Source organism: Heptranchias perlo, chromosome 18 (genome assembly GCF_035084215.1).
Source record: "Heptranchias perlo isolate sHepPer1 chromosome 18, sHepPer1.hap1, whole genome shotgun sequence".
Lineage (NCBI taxonomy): Eukaryota > Metazoa > Chordata > Chondrichthyes > Hexanchiformes > Hexanchidae > Heptranchias > Heptranchias perlo.
In genome coordinates this window covers 539,929-555,972 of record NC_090342.1, presented here as the reverse complement: position 1 = coordinate 555,972, position 16,044 = coordinate 539,929, and the positions used below count along the sequence as shown (strand labels likewise).

The 16,044-nt window shown below is 51.0% G+C and overlaps 2 protein-coding genes across 9 annotated transcripts in view; one reads left to right on the top strand and one right to left on the bottom strand.

The window, feature by feature from the left end:
- The window catches only part of tspan11 (tetraspanin 11), a 127,674-nt gene that overhangs the window by 62,823 nt on the left and 48,807 nt on the right, over window positions 1–16,044 (bottom strand). The gene's annotated exons all lie outside the window — the stretch shown is intronic.
- The window catches only part of LOC137334481 (protein arginine N-methyltransferase 8-like), a 161,963-nt gene continuing 158,966 nt past the window's right edge, over window positions 13,048–16,044 (top strand). The window contains exon 1 of the mRNA XM_067999170.1: window positions 13,048–13,103. Coding sequence (XP_067855271.1) covers window positions 13,071–13,103 — 33 coding nt within the window. The 5' untranslated portion in view covers window positions 13,048–13,070. The remainder of the gene's footprint in view (window positions 13,104–16,044) is intronic.

Sequence of the window (16,044 nt, the reverse complement as noted above, 5' to 3'; positions counted from 1 at the left end):
GCCGAATGGCCTGTTTCTGTGCTGTACATTCTATGTCATTCTATGTAAGCAATACAGGTACACAGCCCACAGAGGAAGTGACAAGTTGATGAGACAAAACTGTCCAATCATTGTTCTTAGATTAGTCATTGTAAATGCATCAGTGATTAAATTATTATCTTTTAAAAAAAACCTAAGAAACTGTCAGAAGACTTGAAACAACTAATTACAAATTCTGCCCAGAGATCAAATGGGGCAATATTGTTTTAATTTCTATATTATAATTGTCTTCACTATTATTACTGTCTTATAATGTTGGATACTTTTACATGTTTGATTTGACTATTAATGAATAAAACATTGATCACCATTTGGAGCCACGTCCGAATCTGTTACCCCACGGGCATCAGGAGACTGTCCAGGTCCCACTCCCCGCGGCCCAGGTGCGGTCCCACTCCCCGCGGCCCAGGTGCGGTCCCACTCCCCGCGGCCCAGGTGCGGTCCCACTCCCCGCGGCCCAGGTGCGGTCCCAGTCCCCGCGGCCCAGGTGCGGTCCCACTCCCCGCGGCCCAGGTGCGGTCCCAGTCCCCGCGGCCCAGGTGCGGTCCCAGTCCCCGCGGCCCAGGTGCGGTCCCAGTCACACGCGGCCCAGGTGCGGTCCCAGTCCCCGCGGCCCAGGTGCGGTCCCAGTCCCCGCGGCCCAGGTGCGGTCCCACTCCCCGCGGCCCAGGTGCGGTCCCAGTCCCCGCGGCCCAGGTGCGGTCCCAGTCCCCGCGGCCCAGGTGCGGTCCCAGTCCCCGCGGCCCAGGTGCGGTCCCAGTCCCCGCGGCCCAGGTGCGGTCCCAGTCCCCGCGGCCCAGGTGCGGTCCCACTCCCCGCGGCCCAGGTGCGGTCCCACTCCCCGCGGCCCAGGTGCGGTCCCAGTCCCCGCGGCCCAGGTGCGGTCCCAGTCCCCGCGGCCCAGGTGCGGTCCCACTCCCCGCGGCCCAGGTGCGGTCCCACTCCCCGCGGCCCAGGTGCGGTCCCACTCCCCGCGGCCCAGGTGCAGTACAAGTCACACGCGGCCCAGGTGCGGTCCCAGTCACATGCGGCCCAGGTGCGGTCCCACTCCCCGCGGCCCAGGTGCGGTCCCACTCCCCGCGGCCCAGGTGCAGTACAAGTCACACGCGGCCCAGGTGCAGTACAAGTCACACGCGGCCCAGGTGCGGTCCCAGTCACACGCGGCCCAGGTGCGGTCCCAGTCCCCGCGGCCCAGGTGCGGTCCCAGTCACACGCGGCCCAGGTGCGGTCCCAGTCACACGCGGCCCAGGTGCGGTCCCAGTCACACGCGGCCCAGGTGCGGTCCCAGTCACACGCGGCCCAGGTGCGGTCCCAGTCCCCGCGGCCCAGGTGCGGTCCCAGTCACACGCGGCCCAGGTGCGGTCCCAGTCACACGCGGCCCAGGTGCGGTCCCAGTCCCCGCGGCCCAGGTGCGGTCCCAGTCCCCGCGGCCCAGGTGCGGTCCCAGTCACACGCGGCCCAGGTGCGGTCCCAGTCCCAGAGAACATAAGAAATAGGAACAGGAGTAGGCCATTCGGCCCCTCGAGCCTCATTCAATCAGATCATGGCTGATCCTCGACCTCAACTCCACTTTCCCGCCCGATCCCCATATCCCTTGATTCCCTTAGAGTCCAAAAATCTATCGATCTCAGCCTTGAATATACTCAATGACTCAGCGTCCACAGCCCTCTGGGGGAGAGAATTCCAAAGATTCACAACCCTCTGAGTGAAGAAATTCCTCCTCATCTTGGTCCTAAATGGCCGACCCCTTATCCTGAGACTATGCCTCTAGTTCTAGACTCTCCAGCCAGGGGAAACAACCTCTCAGCATCTACCCTGTCAAACCCCCTCAGAATCTTATACGTTTCAATGAGATCACCTCTCATTCTTCTAAACTCCAGACATTATAGGCCCATTCTAATCAATCTCTCCAGTTTTAGTTTATTTAAATAACTTGTTTTGCTCAGCTGATTGATATTGAAGTTGGATTTTGCTAGGAAGGTTGCAATTGGCTCTCTCTGGTCCAAGAGGTAAGCTTGGTGTGGGTGGAATTCCTAACTTAAAATGATCCAATGGATTTTGAGGTCAGAACAAAAATTTAGCCTTGATGTAAATATGTAATCTGAAGCCATCCAGCAGATAACACAGAGAGATCTCCTACCCTAAGTGTAGACCCAAAAAAGTGGCCCCATCGCATGTAGAATGACCTCTAACCTCCCTTGCTAGCTGCTCCTACCAGAGAATAAGACACATTAGTGGCTGGTGTACCTTAGCTTTATTTCCACAAGAAACAACAGATTAGCAATTTGGAGAATACTTTGGTTCTATTTGTAATTAGCTAACGGTAACAAAGGATCTTTACTTTCGCTGGAAGTAGTGTGATCAGACTCAGAAAGACAAAACTTTGGCTTCATCATTTCCTGAGTCAAGTAGAACTCAGAAAAGCTGAATATGGTCCAGGACTAGTCTCGTCACATGTGGAACAAGACTATGGAGGGTATGCCATAGAGGATGTAGTTTGCCAACCCTCCGTGCTGAAATCAAATTAGGAAGGTGACAATTTTAAAGAAATTTAAATCACAAAAACCTTGATTCTTAAAATTACACACTGCAAAGATCAGCTTACAAACTCTCATAAGTTCATGTTAAATTCCTTTGTCTGCTATTGTAATGTAGGTGTTAACTCATTGACTATAAACTGGTTAATGTCTCTGTTAGAGGATGATCCAGGGTTATGGGGAGAGCTCGGGACAGAGGGATTAGTTTTGGATTTCTCTAGCAAAGAGCTGACCCAGACACGATGGGCCGAAAGGCCTCCTTCTGTGCTGAACTTCTATAGTTCTATGTTAAATCATCACAGTGTAATTTCAAGGTTTATGGAGTTCAAACAGTTTATACATCAGTTTCATAAGGACTACATACAAATATTATCCAGGAGTTAATTGGTTTGTCTCATCCCCCTAAGTGAAAGTAAGGCAGTAATGTGAAAAGCCCCTGATTGACAGTCCTTGCAGGTATAGTATCATCGTTAATTAGTTTCAGTGTAAGAATAAAACAGTGGGAAAAGTCGAGGACAAAGTATATTACTGAAATAAAGCAAATCATAACAAGATAAAAAGAGACCCTTCCCAGACTAAATAGAAGGAAAAATTGGCAAATAAACCGTAGATCAGCAATGGAAAATATTTCAACACGAGATGGAGAGAGGACGAATCTAGTAGATGCCAGTGAGGTAAAAGAAGTATATCAAAGATTGGAGTTCCTTGAATGAACAGGGAGATTAGATAGAATTTGAAACTAAAAAAGCATTTAGCATTTACAGGGCAGATTAAAATGAAAGCCAGGATAATTATAAATATAGGAAAAGGGAGACTTTGTTAAGGGAAGGTCGTGTCTAAATAACTTGATTGAATTTTTTGAGCAGGTAACAAGGAGGGTCGATGAGGGTAGCGTGTTTGATGTAGTCTACATGGATTTTAGCAAGGCTTTTGACAAAGTCCCACATGGCAGATTGGTCAAAAAAGTAAAAGCCCATTGGATCCAAGGGAAAGTGGCAAGTTGGATCCAAAATTGGCTCAGTGGCAGGAAGCAAAGGGTAATGGTCGATGGGTGTTTTTGTAACTGGAAGGCTGTTTCCAGTGGGGTTCCGCAGGGCTCAGTACTGGTCCCTTGCTTTTTGTGATATATATTAATGATTTGGACTTAAATATAGGGGGCATGATTAAGAAGTTTGCAGATGATACAAAAATTGGCCGTGTGGTTGATAGTGAGGAGGAAAGCTGTAGACTGCAGGAAGATATCAATGGACTGGTCAGGTGGGCAGAAAAGTGGCAAATGGAATTCAATCCAGAGAAGTGTGAGGTAATGCTTTTGGGGAGAGCAAACAAGGCAAGGGAATACACAATAAATGGGAGGATACTGAGAGGTGTAGAGGAACAGAGGGACCTTGGAGTGCATGTCCACAGATCCCTGAAGGTAGCAGGACAGGTAGATAAGGTGGTTAAAAAGGCATATGGAATATTTTCCTTTATTAGCCGAGGCACAGAATATAAGAGCAGGGATGTTATGCTGGAACTGGATAAAATACTGGTTAAGCCACAGCTTGAGTACTGTGTACACTTCTGGCCACCACATTACAGGAAAGATGTGATTGCACTAGAGAGGGTACAGAGGAGATTTATGAGGATGTTGCCAGGACTGGAGAATTTTAGCTATGTGGAAAGATTGGACAGGCTGGGGTGGTTCTCTTTACAACAGAGGACGCTGAGGGGTGATTTAATTGAGGGGTACAAAATTATGAAGGGCCCAGATAGAGTGGATAGGAAGGACCTATTTCCCATAGCAGAGAGGTCAATAACCAGGGGGCATAGATTTAAAGTGATTGGTAGAAGGATTACAGGTGGGCTGAGGAAAATTTTTTTCACCCAGAGGGTGGTGGGGGTCTGGAACTCACTGCGTGAAAGGGTGGTAGAGGCAGAAACCCTCAACTCATTTAAATAGTACCTGGATGTGCACCTGAAGAGCCGTGGCCTGCAGGGCTACAAAACAAGTGCTGGAAAGTGGGATTAGGCTGAGTGACTCATTTTCAGCCGGCACGGACACGATGGGCCGAATGGCCTCCTTCTGTGCCGTAAATTTTCTATAATTCTACGAGACGAGAAAGACGATGAGGGAGTGTGAGAAAATTGGCAAAAAACCAAGCGAAATAGGACGACTTTCTGTAGGCACATTAGTGATGAGGGCAATGAGGGAAGGAGTAGATCATTACGAGATGAAGAAGGCGAATTGGAGTGGAGCATGAGGGGGTGGAAGTGAATCTGAATAAGGATTGTGTCTCGTTCTTCACAAGGGATGTGGATATTTGAATTGTAGAATCAACAGAGGTGAGCGTGGAACAGTTAGTGGATGTTACCATTCAAAGAGTGAAGGTAGTAAAGAAATTACTCCAACTTAAGGTAGATAAGTCACTGGGACCTGACGGTTTATATCCAAGGATCCTGAGGGAAGCTCAGCAACAAACAGCTGAGGCTGAAAATAATTTTACAAAATTCTGAGGAAATGAAAATGAAGACAGTGGACTGGAGCTTGGTGAATAAAACTTCCCTCTTTAAAAACCAGTAACCCAGGAAAGTACGAAGAGACGAGAATATGGAATTAAATGATTAAGCACTTGGAGAAATGAGTGTTAATCAGGGCCAGACCAGGTTGTGCTTGAGGAATCGTGTAGAATTCTCTCATGGAATAATAGTGAGAATAATGAAAATGTAGTGGATGGAGTTCCACCTGTTCAACTCAAAACAGTTGATAAGTTACAACATAATAAACCTATGGCATAGATAATGACCCATGGAATTAAGGGGGAATTGGACACATATAGAACCATGGAATCATAGAAAAGATACAGCACAGAAGGGGGCCATTCGGCCCATCGTGTCCGCGCCGGCTCAAAGAACAACGAGGTGCCCATTCTAATCCCACCTTCCAGCACCCGGTCCGTAGCCCTGCAGCTTACAGCACTTTAGGTGCAGGTCCAGGTACTTTTTAAAAGAGTTGAGGGTCCCTGCCTCTACCACCAATTCGGGCAGCGAATTCCATACACCCACCACCCTCTGGGTAAAAAAGTTTTTCCTCATGTCCCCTCTAATCCTTCCGCCAATCAGCTTAAATCTATGTCCTCTAGTTCTTGAACTCTCCGCTAGGGGAAACAGTTACTTCCTGTCTACTCTATCTGGGCCCCTCATAATTTTGTACACTTCAATCAAGTCTCCCCTCAGCCTCCTCTGCTCCAAGGAAAACAACCCCAGCCTATCCAATCTCTCCTCATAGCTGCAATTTTCAAGCCCTGGCAACATTCTTGTAAATCTTCTCTGCACTCTCTCCACAGAAATTACATCCTTCCTGTAATGTGGTGACCAGAACACAGTACTGCAGCTGTGGCCTTACCAGCGTTTTATACAGTTCCATCATTACATCCCTGCTTTTGTATTCTATACCTCGGCTAATAACGGAGAGCATTCCATATGCCTTCTTCACAACCTTATCTACCTGTACTGCCACCTTCAGGGACCTGTGCACATGCACTCCAAGGTCTCTCACTTCCTCTACCCCTCTCAATATATTCCCGTTTACTGTGTATTCCCTTTTACTGTTTGCCCTCCCTAAGTGCATTACCTCACACTTCTCCGGGTTGAACTCCATTTGCCACTTTTCCGCCCACTCCACCAACCCATTGATATCTTCTTGGAGTCTGCAGCTATCCTCTTCACTATCAACTACACGGCCAATTTTTGTGTCGTCTGCAAATTTGCCAATCATGTCCCCTACATTCAAGTCCAAATCATTAATATATACCACAAACAGCAGGGACCCAACACTGAGCCCTGTGGCACACCACTGGAAACGGATTTCCATTCACAAAGACATCCATCGACTTTTACCCTTTGTTTCCTGTTACTGAGTCAATTTTGGATCCAATTCACCACATTTCCCTGTATCCCATGGGCTTTTACCTTTCTGACCAGTCTGCCATGTGGGACCTTGTCAAATGCCTTACTAAAATCCATGTAGACAACATCCAGTGCACTACCCTCATCAATCCTCCTTGTCACTTCCTCAAAGAATTCAATCAGATTTGTAAGGTATGACCTTCCCTGAACAAATCCATGCCGACTATCCCTGATTAAACCATGCCTTTCCAAGTGACAGTTGATCCTATCTCTCAGTATTGATTCTAATAGTTTGCCCACCACTGAGGTAAGACTGACCGGCCTATAATTGTTCAACCTTTCCCTCGTACCCTTTTTAAACAATGGTACTACGTTTGCAGTCTTCCAGTCCTCCGGTACCTCCCCTGTATCTAGTGAGGATTGGAAAATGATCCTCAGAGCATCCGCTATTTCCTCCCTGGCTTCCTTCAATAGCCTGGGAAACAATCCATCCGGCCCTGGTGACTTATCAACTTTCAAGGATTCCAGTCCCTCTAGTACTTCCTCTCTTGTTATGTTTACCTTATCCAATATTTCACACCTCTCCTCTTTAACTACTACGTCCGGATCATCCCTTTCCTTTGTGAATACGGAGACAAAATATTCATTTAAAACCCTACCCACATCCTCTGCTTCTACACACAAGTTACCCTTATCATCCCTGATAGGTCCCACCTTTTCCTTAACTATCCTCTTGTTCTTAATGTACTGATAAAACATCTTTGGGGTTTCTTTAATCTTACTAGCTAATATTTTTTCATGCCCTCTCTTTGCTTTCCTTAATTCCTTTTTTTACGTCATCCCTGTACTTTCTATAATCCTCTCGGCTTTCTGCAGTATTTAGTTTTCTGTGACAGTCATAAGCTTTCTTTTTCTGCTTTATCTTGCCCCGTATACTTCTAGACAACCAGGGGGCTCTAAATTTGGCAGTGCCACCCTTTTTCTTTGAGGGGACGTGTCTGCATTGTACCCGTAGAATTTCACTTTTTAGTGCCTCCCACTGGCTTGCCACTGATTTCTCCTCAAGTAGTTGTGTCCAGTCCACTTCTGCCAAATCACCTCTTAGTTCTGTAAAATTTGCCTTCCCCCAATTTAAAACGTTTACTCCTGATTTAACTCTGGCCTTTTCCATAATAATGCTAAAACTAACTGAATTGTGGTCACTATCCCCAATATGGTCACCCACTGTCACTTCACCCACTGGCCCATCTTCATTTCCCAGGACTAAATCTAGAATTGCATCCCCTCTTGTTGGGTTTGTCACGTACTGACTACAAAAGTTCTCCTGGTCACCGATCAGGAATTTTGCGCCCTCTGTGCCCCTCACACTGTTTGAATCCCAGTTGATGTTCGGGTAGTTGAAGTCCCCTACTATTATTGCCCTCTTATTTTTGCACTCAGAAATTTGCCTCCATATTTGTTCTTCTATCTCCCTTTCACTATTCGGGGTCTATAGTTCACTCCAAGTAGTGCGACTGCCCCTTTTTTATTTCTTAGCTCAACCCATATGGCCTCAATTGATGATCCATTTAGCAGATCATCCCTTCCCACAACTGTGATTGATTCTTTAACCAATAATGCTACCCCCCCCTCCTGTTTTTATCACCCACTCTATCCTGCCTGAAAACTCTATATCCAGGGATATTGAGCTGCCAATTATCCCCCTCTTTAAGCCAGGTTTCCGTTATAGCAATGATACCATGCTGCCATGTGTCCATCTGTGCCCTTAGCTCATCTGCTTTGTTTGTAATACTCCTTGCATTGAAGTATATCCCCTTTAACCCCGTCAAATTCCTGTGCTGAACACTATTTAACCTTTGCGTCTTTTGCCTTTCTGAGTTGCTGACGACGTCACTAACATACAGCAAAGGATATGGGCCCCGACAACATCCCGGCTGTAGTACTGAAGACTTGTGCTCCAGAACTAGCTACGCCTCTAGCCAAGCTGTTCCAGTACAGCTACAACACTGGCATTTACCCAACAATGTGGAAAATTGCCCAGGTTTGTCCTGTCCACAAAAAGCAGGACAAATCCAATCCGGCCAATTACCGCCCCTTCAGTCTACTCTCAATCATCAGCAAAGTGATGGAAGGTGTTGTTGACAGTGCTATCAAGCGGCACTTACTCACCAATAACCTGCTCACCGATGCTCAGTTTGGGTTCCGCCAGGACCACTCGGCTCCAGACCTCATTACAGCCTTGGGCCAAACATGGACAAAAGAGCTGAATTCTAGAAGTGAGGTGAGAGTTTTAAAAAAATTCATTCAAGGGATGTGGGCGTCGCTGGCGAGGCCGGCATTTATTGCCCAACCCTAAATGCCCTTGAGAAGGTGGTGGTGAGCCGCCTTCTTGAACCGCTGCAGTCCGTGTAGTGAAGGTTCTCCCACAGTGCTGTTAGGAAGGGAGTTCCAGGATTTGGACACCGCGACAATGAAGGAACGACGATATATTTCCAAGTCGGGATGGTGTGTGACTTGGAGGGGAACGTGCAGGTGGTGTTGTTCCCATGTGCGTGCTGCCCTTGTCCTTCTAGGTGGTAGTGGTCGCGGGTTTGGGAGGTGCTGTCGAAGAAGCCTTGGCGAGTTGCTGCAGTGCATCCTGTGGATGGTACACACTGCAGCCACTGTGCGCCGGTGGTGAAGGGAGTGAATGTTTAGGGTGGTGGATGGGGTGACTGCCCTTGACATCAAGGCAGCATTTGACCGAGTGTGGCACCAAGGAGCCCTAATACAATTGAAGTCAATGGGAATCAGGGGGAAAACTCTCCAGTGGCTGGAGTCATAACTAGCACAAAGGAAGATGGTAGTGGTTGTTGGAGGCCAATCATCTCAGCCCCAGGACATTGCTGCAGGGGTTCCTCAGGGCAGTGTCCTTGGTCCAACCATCTTCAGCTGCTTCATCAATGACCTTCCCTCCATCATAAGGTCAGAAATGGGGATGTTCGCTGATGATTGCACAGTGTTCAGTTCCATTCGCAACCCCTCAAATAATGAAGCAGTCCGAGCCCGCATGCAGCAAGACCTGAACAACATCCAGGCTTGGGCTGATAAGTGGCAAGTAACATTCGTGCCAGACAAGTGCCAGGCAATGACCATCTCCAACAAGAGAGAGTCTAACCACCTCCCCTTGACATTCAACGGCATTACCATAGCCGAATCCCCCACCATCAACATCCTGGGGGTCACCATCGACCAGAAACTTAACTGGACCAGCCACATAAACACTGGCTACAAGAGCAGGTCAGAGGCTGGGTATTCTGTGGCGAGTGACTCACCTCCTGACTCCCCAAAGCCTTTCCACCATCTACAAGGCACAAGTCAGGAGTGTGATGGAATACTCTCCACTTGCCTGGATGAGTGTAGCTCCAACAACACTCAAGAAGCGCGACACCATCCAGGACAAAGCTGCCCGCTTGATTGGCACCCCATCCACCACCCTAAACATTCATTCCCTTCACCACCGGCGCACAGTGGCTGCAGTGTGTACCATCCACAGGATGCACTACAGCAACTCGCCAAGGCTTCTTCGACAGCATCTCCCAAACCCGTGACCTCTACCACCTGGAAGGACAAGAGCAGCAGGTACATGGGAACAACACCACCTGCACGTTCCCCTCCAAGTCACACACCATCCCGACTTGGAAATATATCGCCGTTCCTTCATTGTCGCTGGGTCAAAATCCTGGAACTCCTTTCCTAACAGCACTGTGGGAGAACCTTCACCACATGGATTGCAGCGGTTCAAGAAGGCGGCTCACCACCACCTTCTCGAGTGCAATTAGGGATGGGCAATAAATGCCGGCCTCGCCAGCGACGCCCACATCCCATGAACGAATAAAAAAATTTTTTTAAAAATTATAGGATAAATCGTGAGAAAGTGTTTCCATTGGTTGACAAGATGCTAATGAGATGGCACAAATTTAAGATAATTATCAAAAGAATTAAAGGGAAGTTCGAAAGAATCTCTTTGACAGAGAGTGGTTCGAATGTGGAATAATCTGCCACCAGCGATGCAGTTCGAGGAACGGTATCTCCTCTCTCTTTCCTGGGCACTGTGCAGCTCCCTTGTCTGACCAGCAACTTCAGACTTTAGCTTTAACCTCCATTTTCTTACCGTTGCTGCCATGCACCAGGCACCTCATTGTGGGCTTATCTTTGTGCCTGTATATATTTCAGGCCTTTTCACTGTCTCACTGAGGTCATCTTCGTTTTCACCTCTTTCTAGGTTTAAAAAAAACTTGCTTGTTGGCCATTGAATTTGTTAACTCTCTGACAGGAGGCAGCATGCTTGACTTCCACTTGGCATTCTCTCCCGTCCAGCATTGTTCCTTCAGTTTATTCAGCCCGATAAAGGGCCTTGTTACCTTCCACCTTGAACAAAAGTCTATACCTGAAACTTGTTCAGATGTCGATGGACCTGTGTGTTTCCAACAATTCTTTTGCTTTTTTATTCCTAATTTCCTGCATTTGCAGTTCTTTTCTTATCTGGATTAATGCATCTCAGCAAGCTGCTGTTTATACAGAGGGTGACAGACCTGTTCTCTTTGGCACCGCAAGCTGTCATGGTTAAGGCTTTGCTGGGTGAGATGTTAACTCCGTTTGGTCAAGTTAGTCCTCCCAAGAGCGACCCTGTCAGTTAGAGATTCCGAGAGTCAACATTACTCGTCCAAGTCAAGGTGCAATTTCAATATCAAGGCATCCTGCACGGAGGGAGCGCGACACGACCGACGGGGAGAGGGAGCGCGACACGGCCGACGGGGAGAGTGAGCGCGACACGGCCGACGGGGAGAGGGAGCGCGACACGGCCGACGGGGAGAGTGAGCGCGACACGGCCGACGGGGAGAGGGAGCGCGACACGGCCGACGGGGAGAGTGAGCGCGACACGGCCGACGGGGAGAGGGAGTGCGACACGGCCGACGGGGAGCGCGACACGGCCGACGGGGAGAGGGAGCGCGACACGGCCGACGGGGAGAGGGAGCGCGACACGGCCGACGGGGAGAGGGAGCGCGACACGGCCGACGGGGAGAGGGAGCGCGACACGGCCGACGGGGAGAGGGAGCGCGACACGGCCGACGGGGAGAGGGAGCGCGACACGGCCGACGGGGAGAGGGAGCGCGACACGGCCGACGGGGAGAGGGAGCGCGACACGGCCGACGGGGAGAGGGAGCGCGACACGGCCGACGGGGAGAGGGAGCGCGACACGGCCGACGGGGAGAGGGAGCGCGACACGGCCGACGGGGAGAGGGAGCGCGACACGGCCGACGGGGAGCGCGACATGGCCAACGGGGAGAGGGAGCGCGACATGGCCGACGGGGAGAGGGAGCGCGACACGGCCGACGGGGAGAGGGAGCGCGACACGGCCGACGGGGAGAGGGAGCGCGACACGGCCGACGGGGAGAGGGAGCGCGACACGGCCGACGGGGAGAGGGAGCGCGACACGGCCGACGGGGAGCGCAACACGGCCGACGGGGAGAGGGAGTGCGACACGGCCGACGGGGAGCGCGACACGGCCGACGGGGAGAGGGAGCGCGACACGGCCGACGGGGAGAGGGACACGGCCGACGGGGAGAGGGACACGGCCGACGGGGAGAGGGACACGGCCGACGGGGAGCGGGACACGGCCGACGGGGAGAGAGAGCGCGACACGGCCGACGGGGAGAGAGACACGGCCGACGGGGAGAGGGATGCGGCCGACGGGGAGAGGGAGCGCGACACGGCCGATGGGGAGCGCGACGCGGCCGACGGGGAGCGGGACACGGCCGACGGGGAGAGGGACACGGCCGATGGGGAGCACGACGCGGCCGACGGGGAGAGGGAGTGCGACGCGGCCGACGGGGAGTGGGACACGGCCGACGGGGAGCGCAACGCGGCCGACGGGGAGCGGGACACGGCCGACGGGGAGCGGGACACGGCCGACGGGGAGCGTGACGCGGCCGACGGGGAGCGCGACGCGGCCGAATGACGCTTGGAGTTGGAAGGTCTGAGGATCAGGATTTCTTCGGTCAGTATTGAATTCTTAATATCACTGGTTTCCTCCACTCAGATCTCTTCAATGGTCCTGGTACTGAGAGGAGGCATGAAGGGAACCAGCATTCCTTTCTTTTACCTTTCCAACACTTTTCCACCAGTCAACTTTATTACTCCTTCTTTACGTTGAATTGTTTATTCTTGCTTGCTTTCTTTCATGCTAAGGCCTCTTCAACCTGCAACATTTGATTCCAGGAACTCTCTTTCTGCCTCTACACAGGGATCATTAACATCTCAGTGGGATGTAATTTAGGTTCAAACAAATTGGGAAATTATAAATGTAAAAGAAACTTGCATGTAAACAATGCTTTATCATCTCGAAGCATTTCACACAATGATTTACTGTAAAGTGGAATGACTCAAATAGGCAAATTGTTTCACAAAGTAAACGGCATATAATTTTCATGGTTGCCTTTCAGGCTGAACACATTTCTATTTGTGGGTCTTGTCTTCCTGATCCTCACGGCCGCCCGTGTTCAGATTCACCTCCCGGAGAACAAACACTTAAACAGAAAATGAAAATCAACAAAGCCAAGACAAATGAGTGCTGACAGCTGGGAACCTCTGGCTCAGGTATTTATTGGCAGCATCTACTGTAGACTAACAGATGTCATCGAAAATCATCCAAACAGATTCCGACATTCCCATCGCAAAGTTTACAACAATAAATAGGGAAAAAGATGATCGCAAACATCACTAATGAAAACTTGATAACAGTCAGAACCAAAATTTTTCACCTCTTTCCAACTCCAACTTTGGGTGTTCTTCCCTCTTCTGCCTCCCCTCGCCTCCTCTCCCCTCGCCTCCCCTCCCCTCCTCTCCCCTCGCCTCGCCTCCCCTCCCCTCGCCTCCCCTCCTCTCCCCTCCCTTCGCCCCCCCTCCTCTCCCCTCCCTTCGCCTCCCTTCGCCTCCCCTCGCCTCCCCTCCCCTCCCCTCGCCTCCCCTCGCCTCCCCTCCTCTCCCCTCCCTTTGCCCCCCTCCTCTCCCCTCCCTTCGCCTCCCCTCGCCTCCCCTCCCCTCCCCCTCCCCTCCCCTCCCCTCCCCTCCTCTCCCCTCCTCTCCTCTCCACCGCCGCCCCCCCCCCCATGAATTCATGATTTTCCAGCCAAGATTGCAAGAAAATAAACTTCCTGAGTTTTCATATATGCCAAAAGTTGGTAACTCAGGAATGGGTCTGACATGAAAACAAGGAATTCCCGGGGTTCTGTGTCTTAAGTCGTGGGCACACCCAAAACCCTTTACTTGTATCAGAGGGAAAAAAGAAAAGTACACAAAAGTCTGAAGGAGAAATTGAAATGTTATGGAGAAAAATTTGACGGTGTATTTCTAGGGGTTGGGGGGGTCAATATCCAACCTCCCCCCCCTCGCCCGAGCTTAGAGACACTCGAAACTCCCTGCCCTTTCACACAGACACCCTTCTTCAACCATCGAACTGACACTCTTTTCTTAGGTGTCAATGGGGACAACTCTGACCTTTGGGCCAGAAGGTCGTGGGTTCAAGTCCCACTCCAGAGACTCAAGCACATAATTTAGGCTGACACTGCAGTCCCATACAGCGTGCGGAGTGCTACACTGTCAGAGGGACTGCACTGAGGGAGTGCTACACTGTCAGAGGGACTGCACTGAGGGAGTGCTACACTGTCAGAGAGGCTGCACTGAGGGAGTGCTACACTGTCAGAGAGGCTGCACTGAGGGACTGCTACACTGTCAGAGGGACTGCACTGAGGGAGTGCTACACTGTCAGAGCAGCAGCACTGAGGGAGTGCTACACTGTCAGAGGGACTGCACTGAGGGAGTGCTACACTGTCAGAGGGACTGCACTGAGGGAGTGCTACACTGTCAGAGGGACTGCACTGAGGGAGTGCTACACTGTCAGAGCAGCAGCACTGAGGGAGTGCTACACTGTCAGAGGGACTGCACTGAGGGACTGCTACACTGTCAGAGAGGCTGCACTGAGGGAGTGCGACACTGTCAGAGCAGCAGCACTGAGGGAGTGCTACACTGTCAGAGAGGCAGCACTGAGGGAGTGCTACACTGTCAGAGAGGCAGCACTGAGGGAGTGCTACACTGTCAGAGAGGCAGCACTGAGGGACTGCGACACTGTCAGAGAGGCAGCACTGAGGGAGTGCTACACTGTCAGAGAGGCAGCACTGAGGGAGTGCTACACTGTCAGAGAGGCAGCACTGAGGGAGTGCTACACTGTCAGAGGGACTGCACTGAGGGACTGCTACACTGTCAGAGAGGCAGCACTGAGGGAGTGCTACACTGTCAGAGGGACTGCACTGAGGGAGTGCTACACTGTCAGAGAGGCTGCACTGAGGGAGTGCTACACTGTCAGAGGGACTGCACTGAGGGAGTGCTACACTGTCAGAGGGACTGCACTGAGGGACTGCTACACTGTCAGAGGGACTGCACTGAGGGACTGCTACACTGTCAGAGCAGCAGCACTGAGGGAGTGCTACACTGTCAGAGCAGCAGCACTGAGGGAGTGCTACACTGTCAGAGCAGCAGCACTGAGGGAGTGCTACACTGTCAGAGCAGCACTGAGGGAGTGCTACACTGTCAGAGCAGCACTGAGGGAGTGCTACACTGTCAGAGCAGCACTGAGGGAGTGCTACACTGTCAGAGGGACTGCACTGAGGGAGTGCTACACTGTCAGAGCAGCACTGAGGGAGTGCTACACTGTCAGAGTGGCAGTAGAATATAGAAACATTGAAAAATTTACAGCACAGTGGGAGGCCATTCGGCCCATCGTGTCTGTGCCAGTCGAGAAAGAGCTGCCCAGCTTAATCCCACTTTCCAGCACTTGGTCCGTAGCCCTGTGGGTTACGGCACTTCAGGTGCACATCCAAGTACTTTTTAAATGCGATGAGGGTTTCTGCCTCTCCCACTCTTTCAGGCAGTGAGTTCCAGACCCCCACCACCCTCTGGGTGAAAAAAATTTTCCTCAGCTCCCCTCTAATCTTTCTACCAATTATTTTAAATCTATGCCCCCTGGTTATTCTCTGCGAAGGGAAATAGGTCCTTCCTGTCCACTCGATCTAAGCCTTCATAATTTTATACACCTCAATCAAATTTTTTTAAATTCGTTCACGGGATGTGGGCTTCGCTGGCAAGGCCGGCATTTATTGTCCATCCCTAATTGCCCTTGAGAAGGTGGTGGTGAGCCGCCTTCTTGAACCGCTGCAGTCCGTGTGGTGAAGGTTCTCCCACAGTGCTGTTAGGAAGGGAGTTCCAGGATTTTGACCCAGCGACAATGAAGGAACGGCGATATATTTCCAAGTCGGGATGGTGTGTGACTTGGAGGGGAACGTGCAGGTGGTGTTGTTCCCAAGAGTCTGCTGCTCTTGTCCTTCTAGGTGGTAGAGGTCGTGGGTTTGGGAGGTGCTGTCGAAGAAGCCTTGGCGAGTTGCTGCAGTGCATCCTGTGGATGGTACACACTGCAGCCACAGTGCGCCGGTGGTGAAGGGAGTGAATGTTTAGGGTGGTGGATGGGGTGCCAATCAAGCGGGCT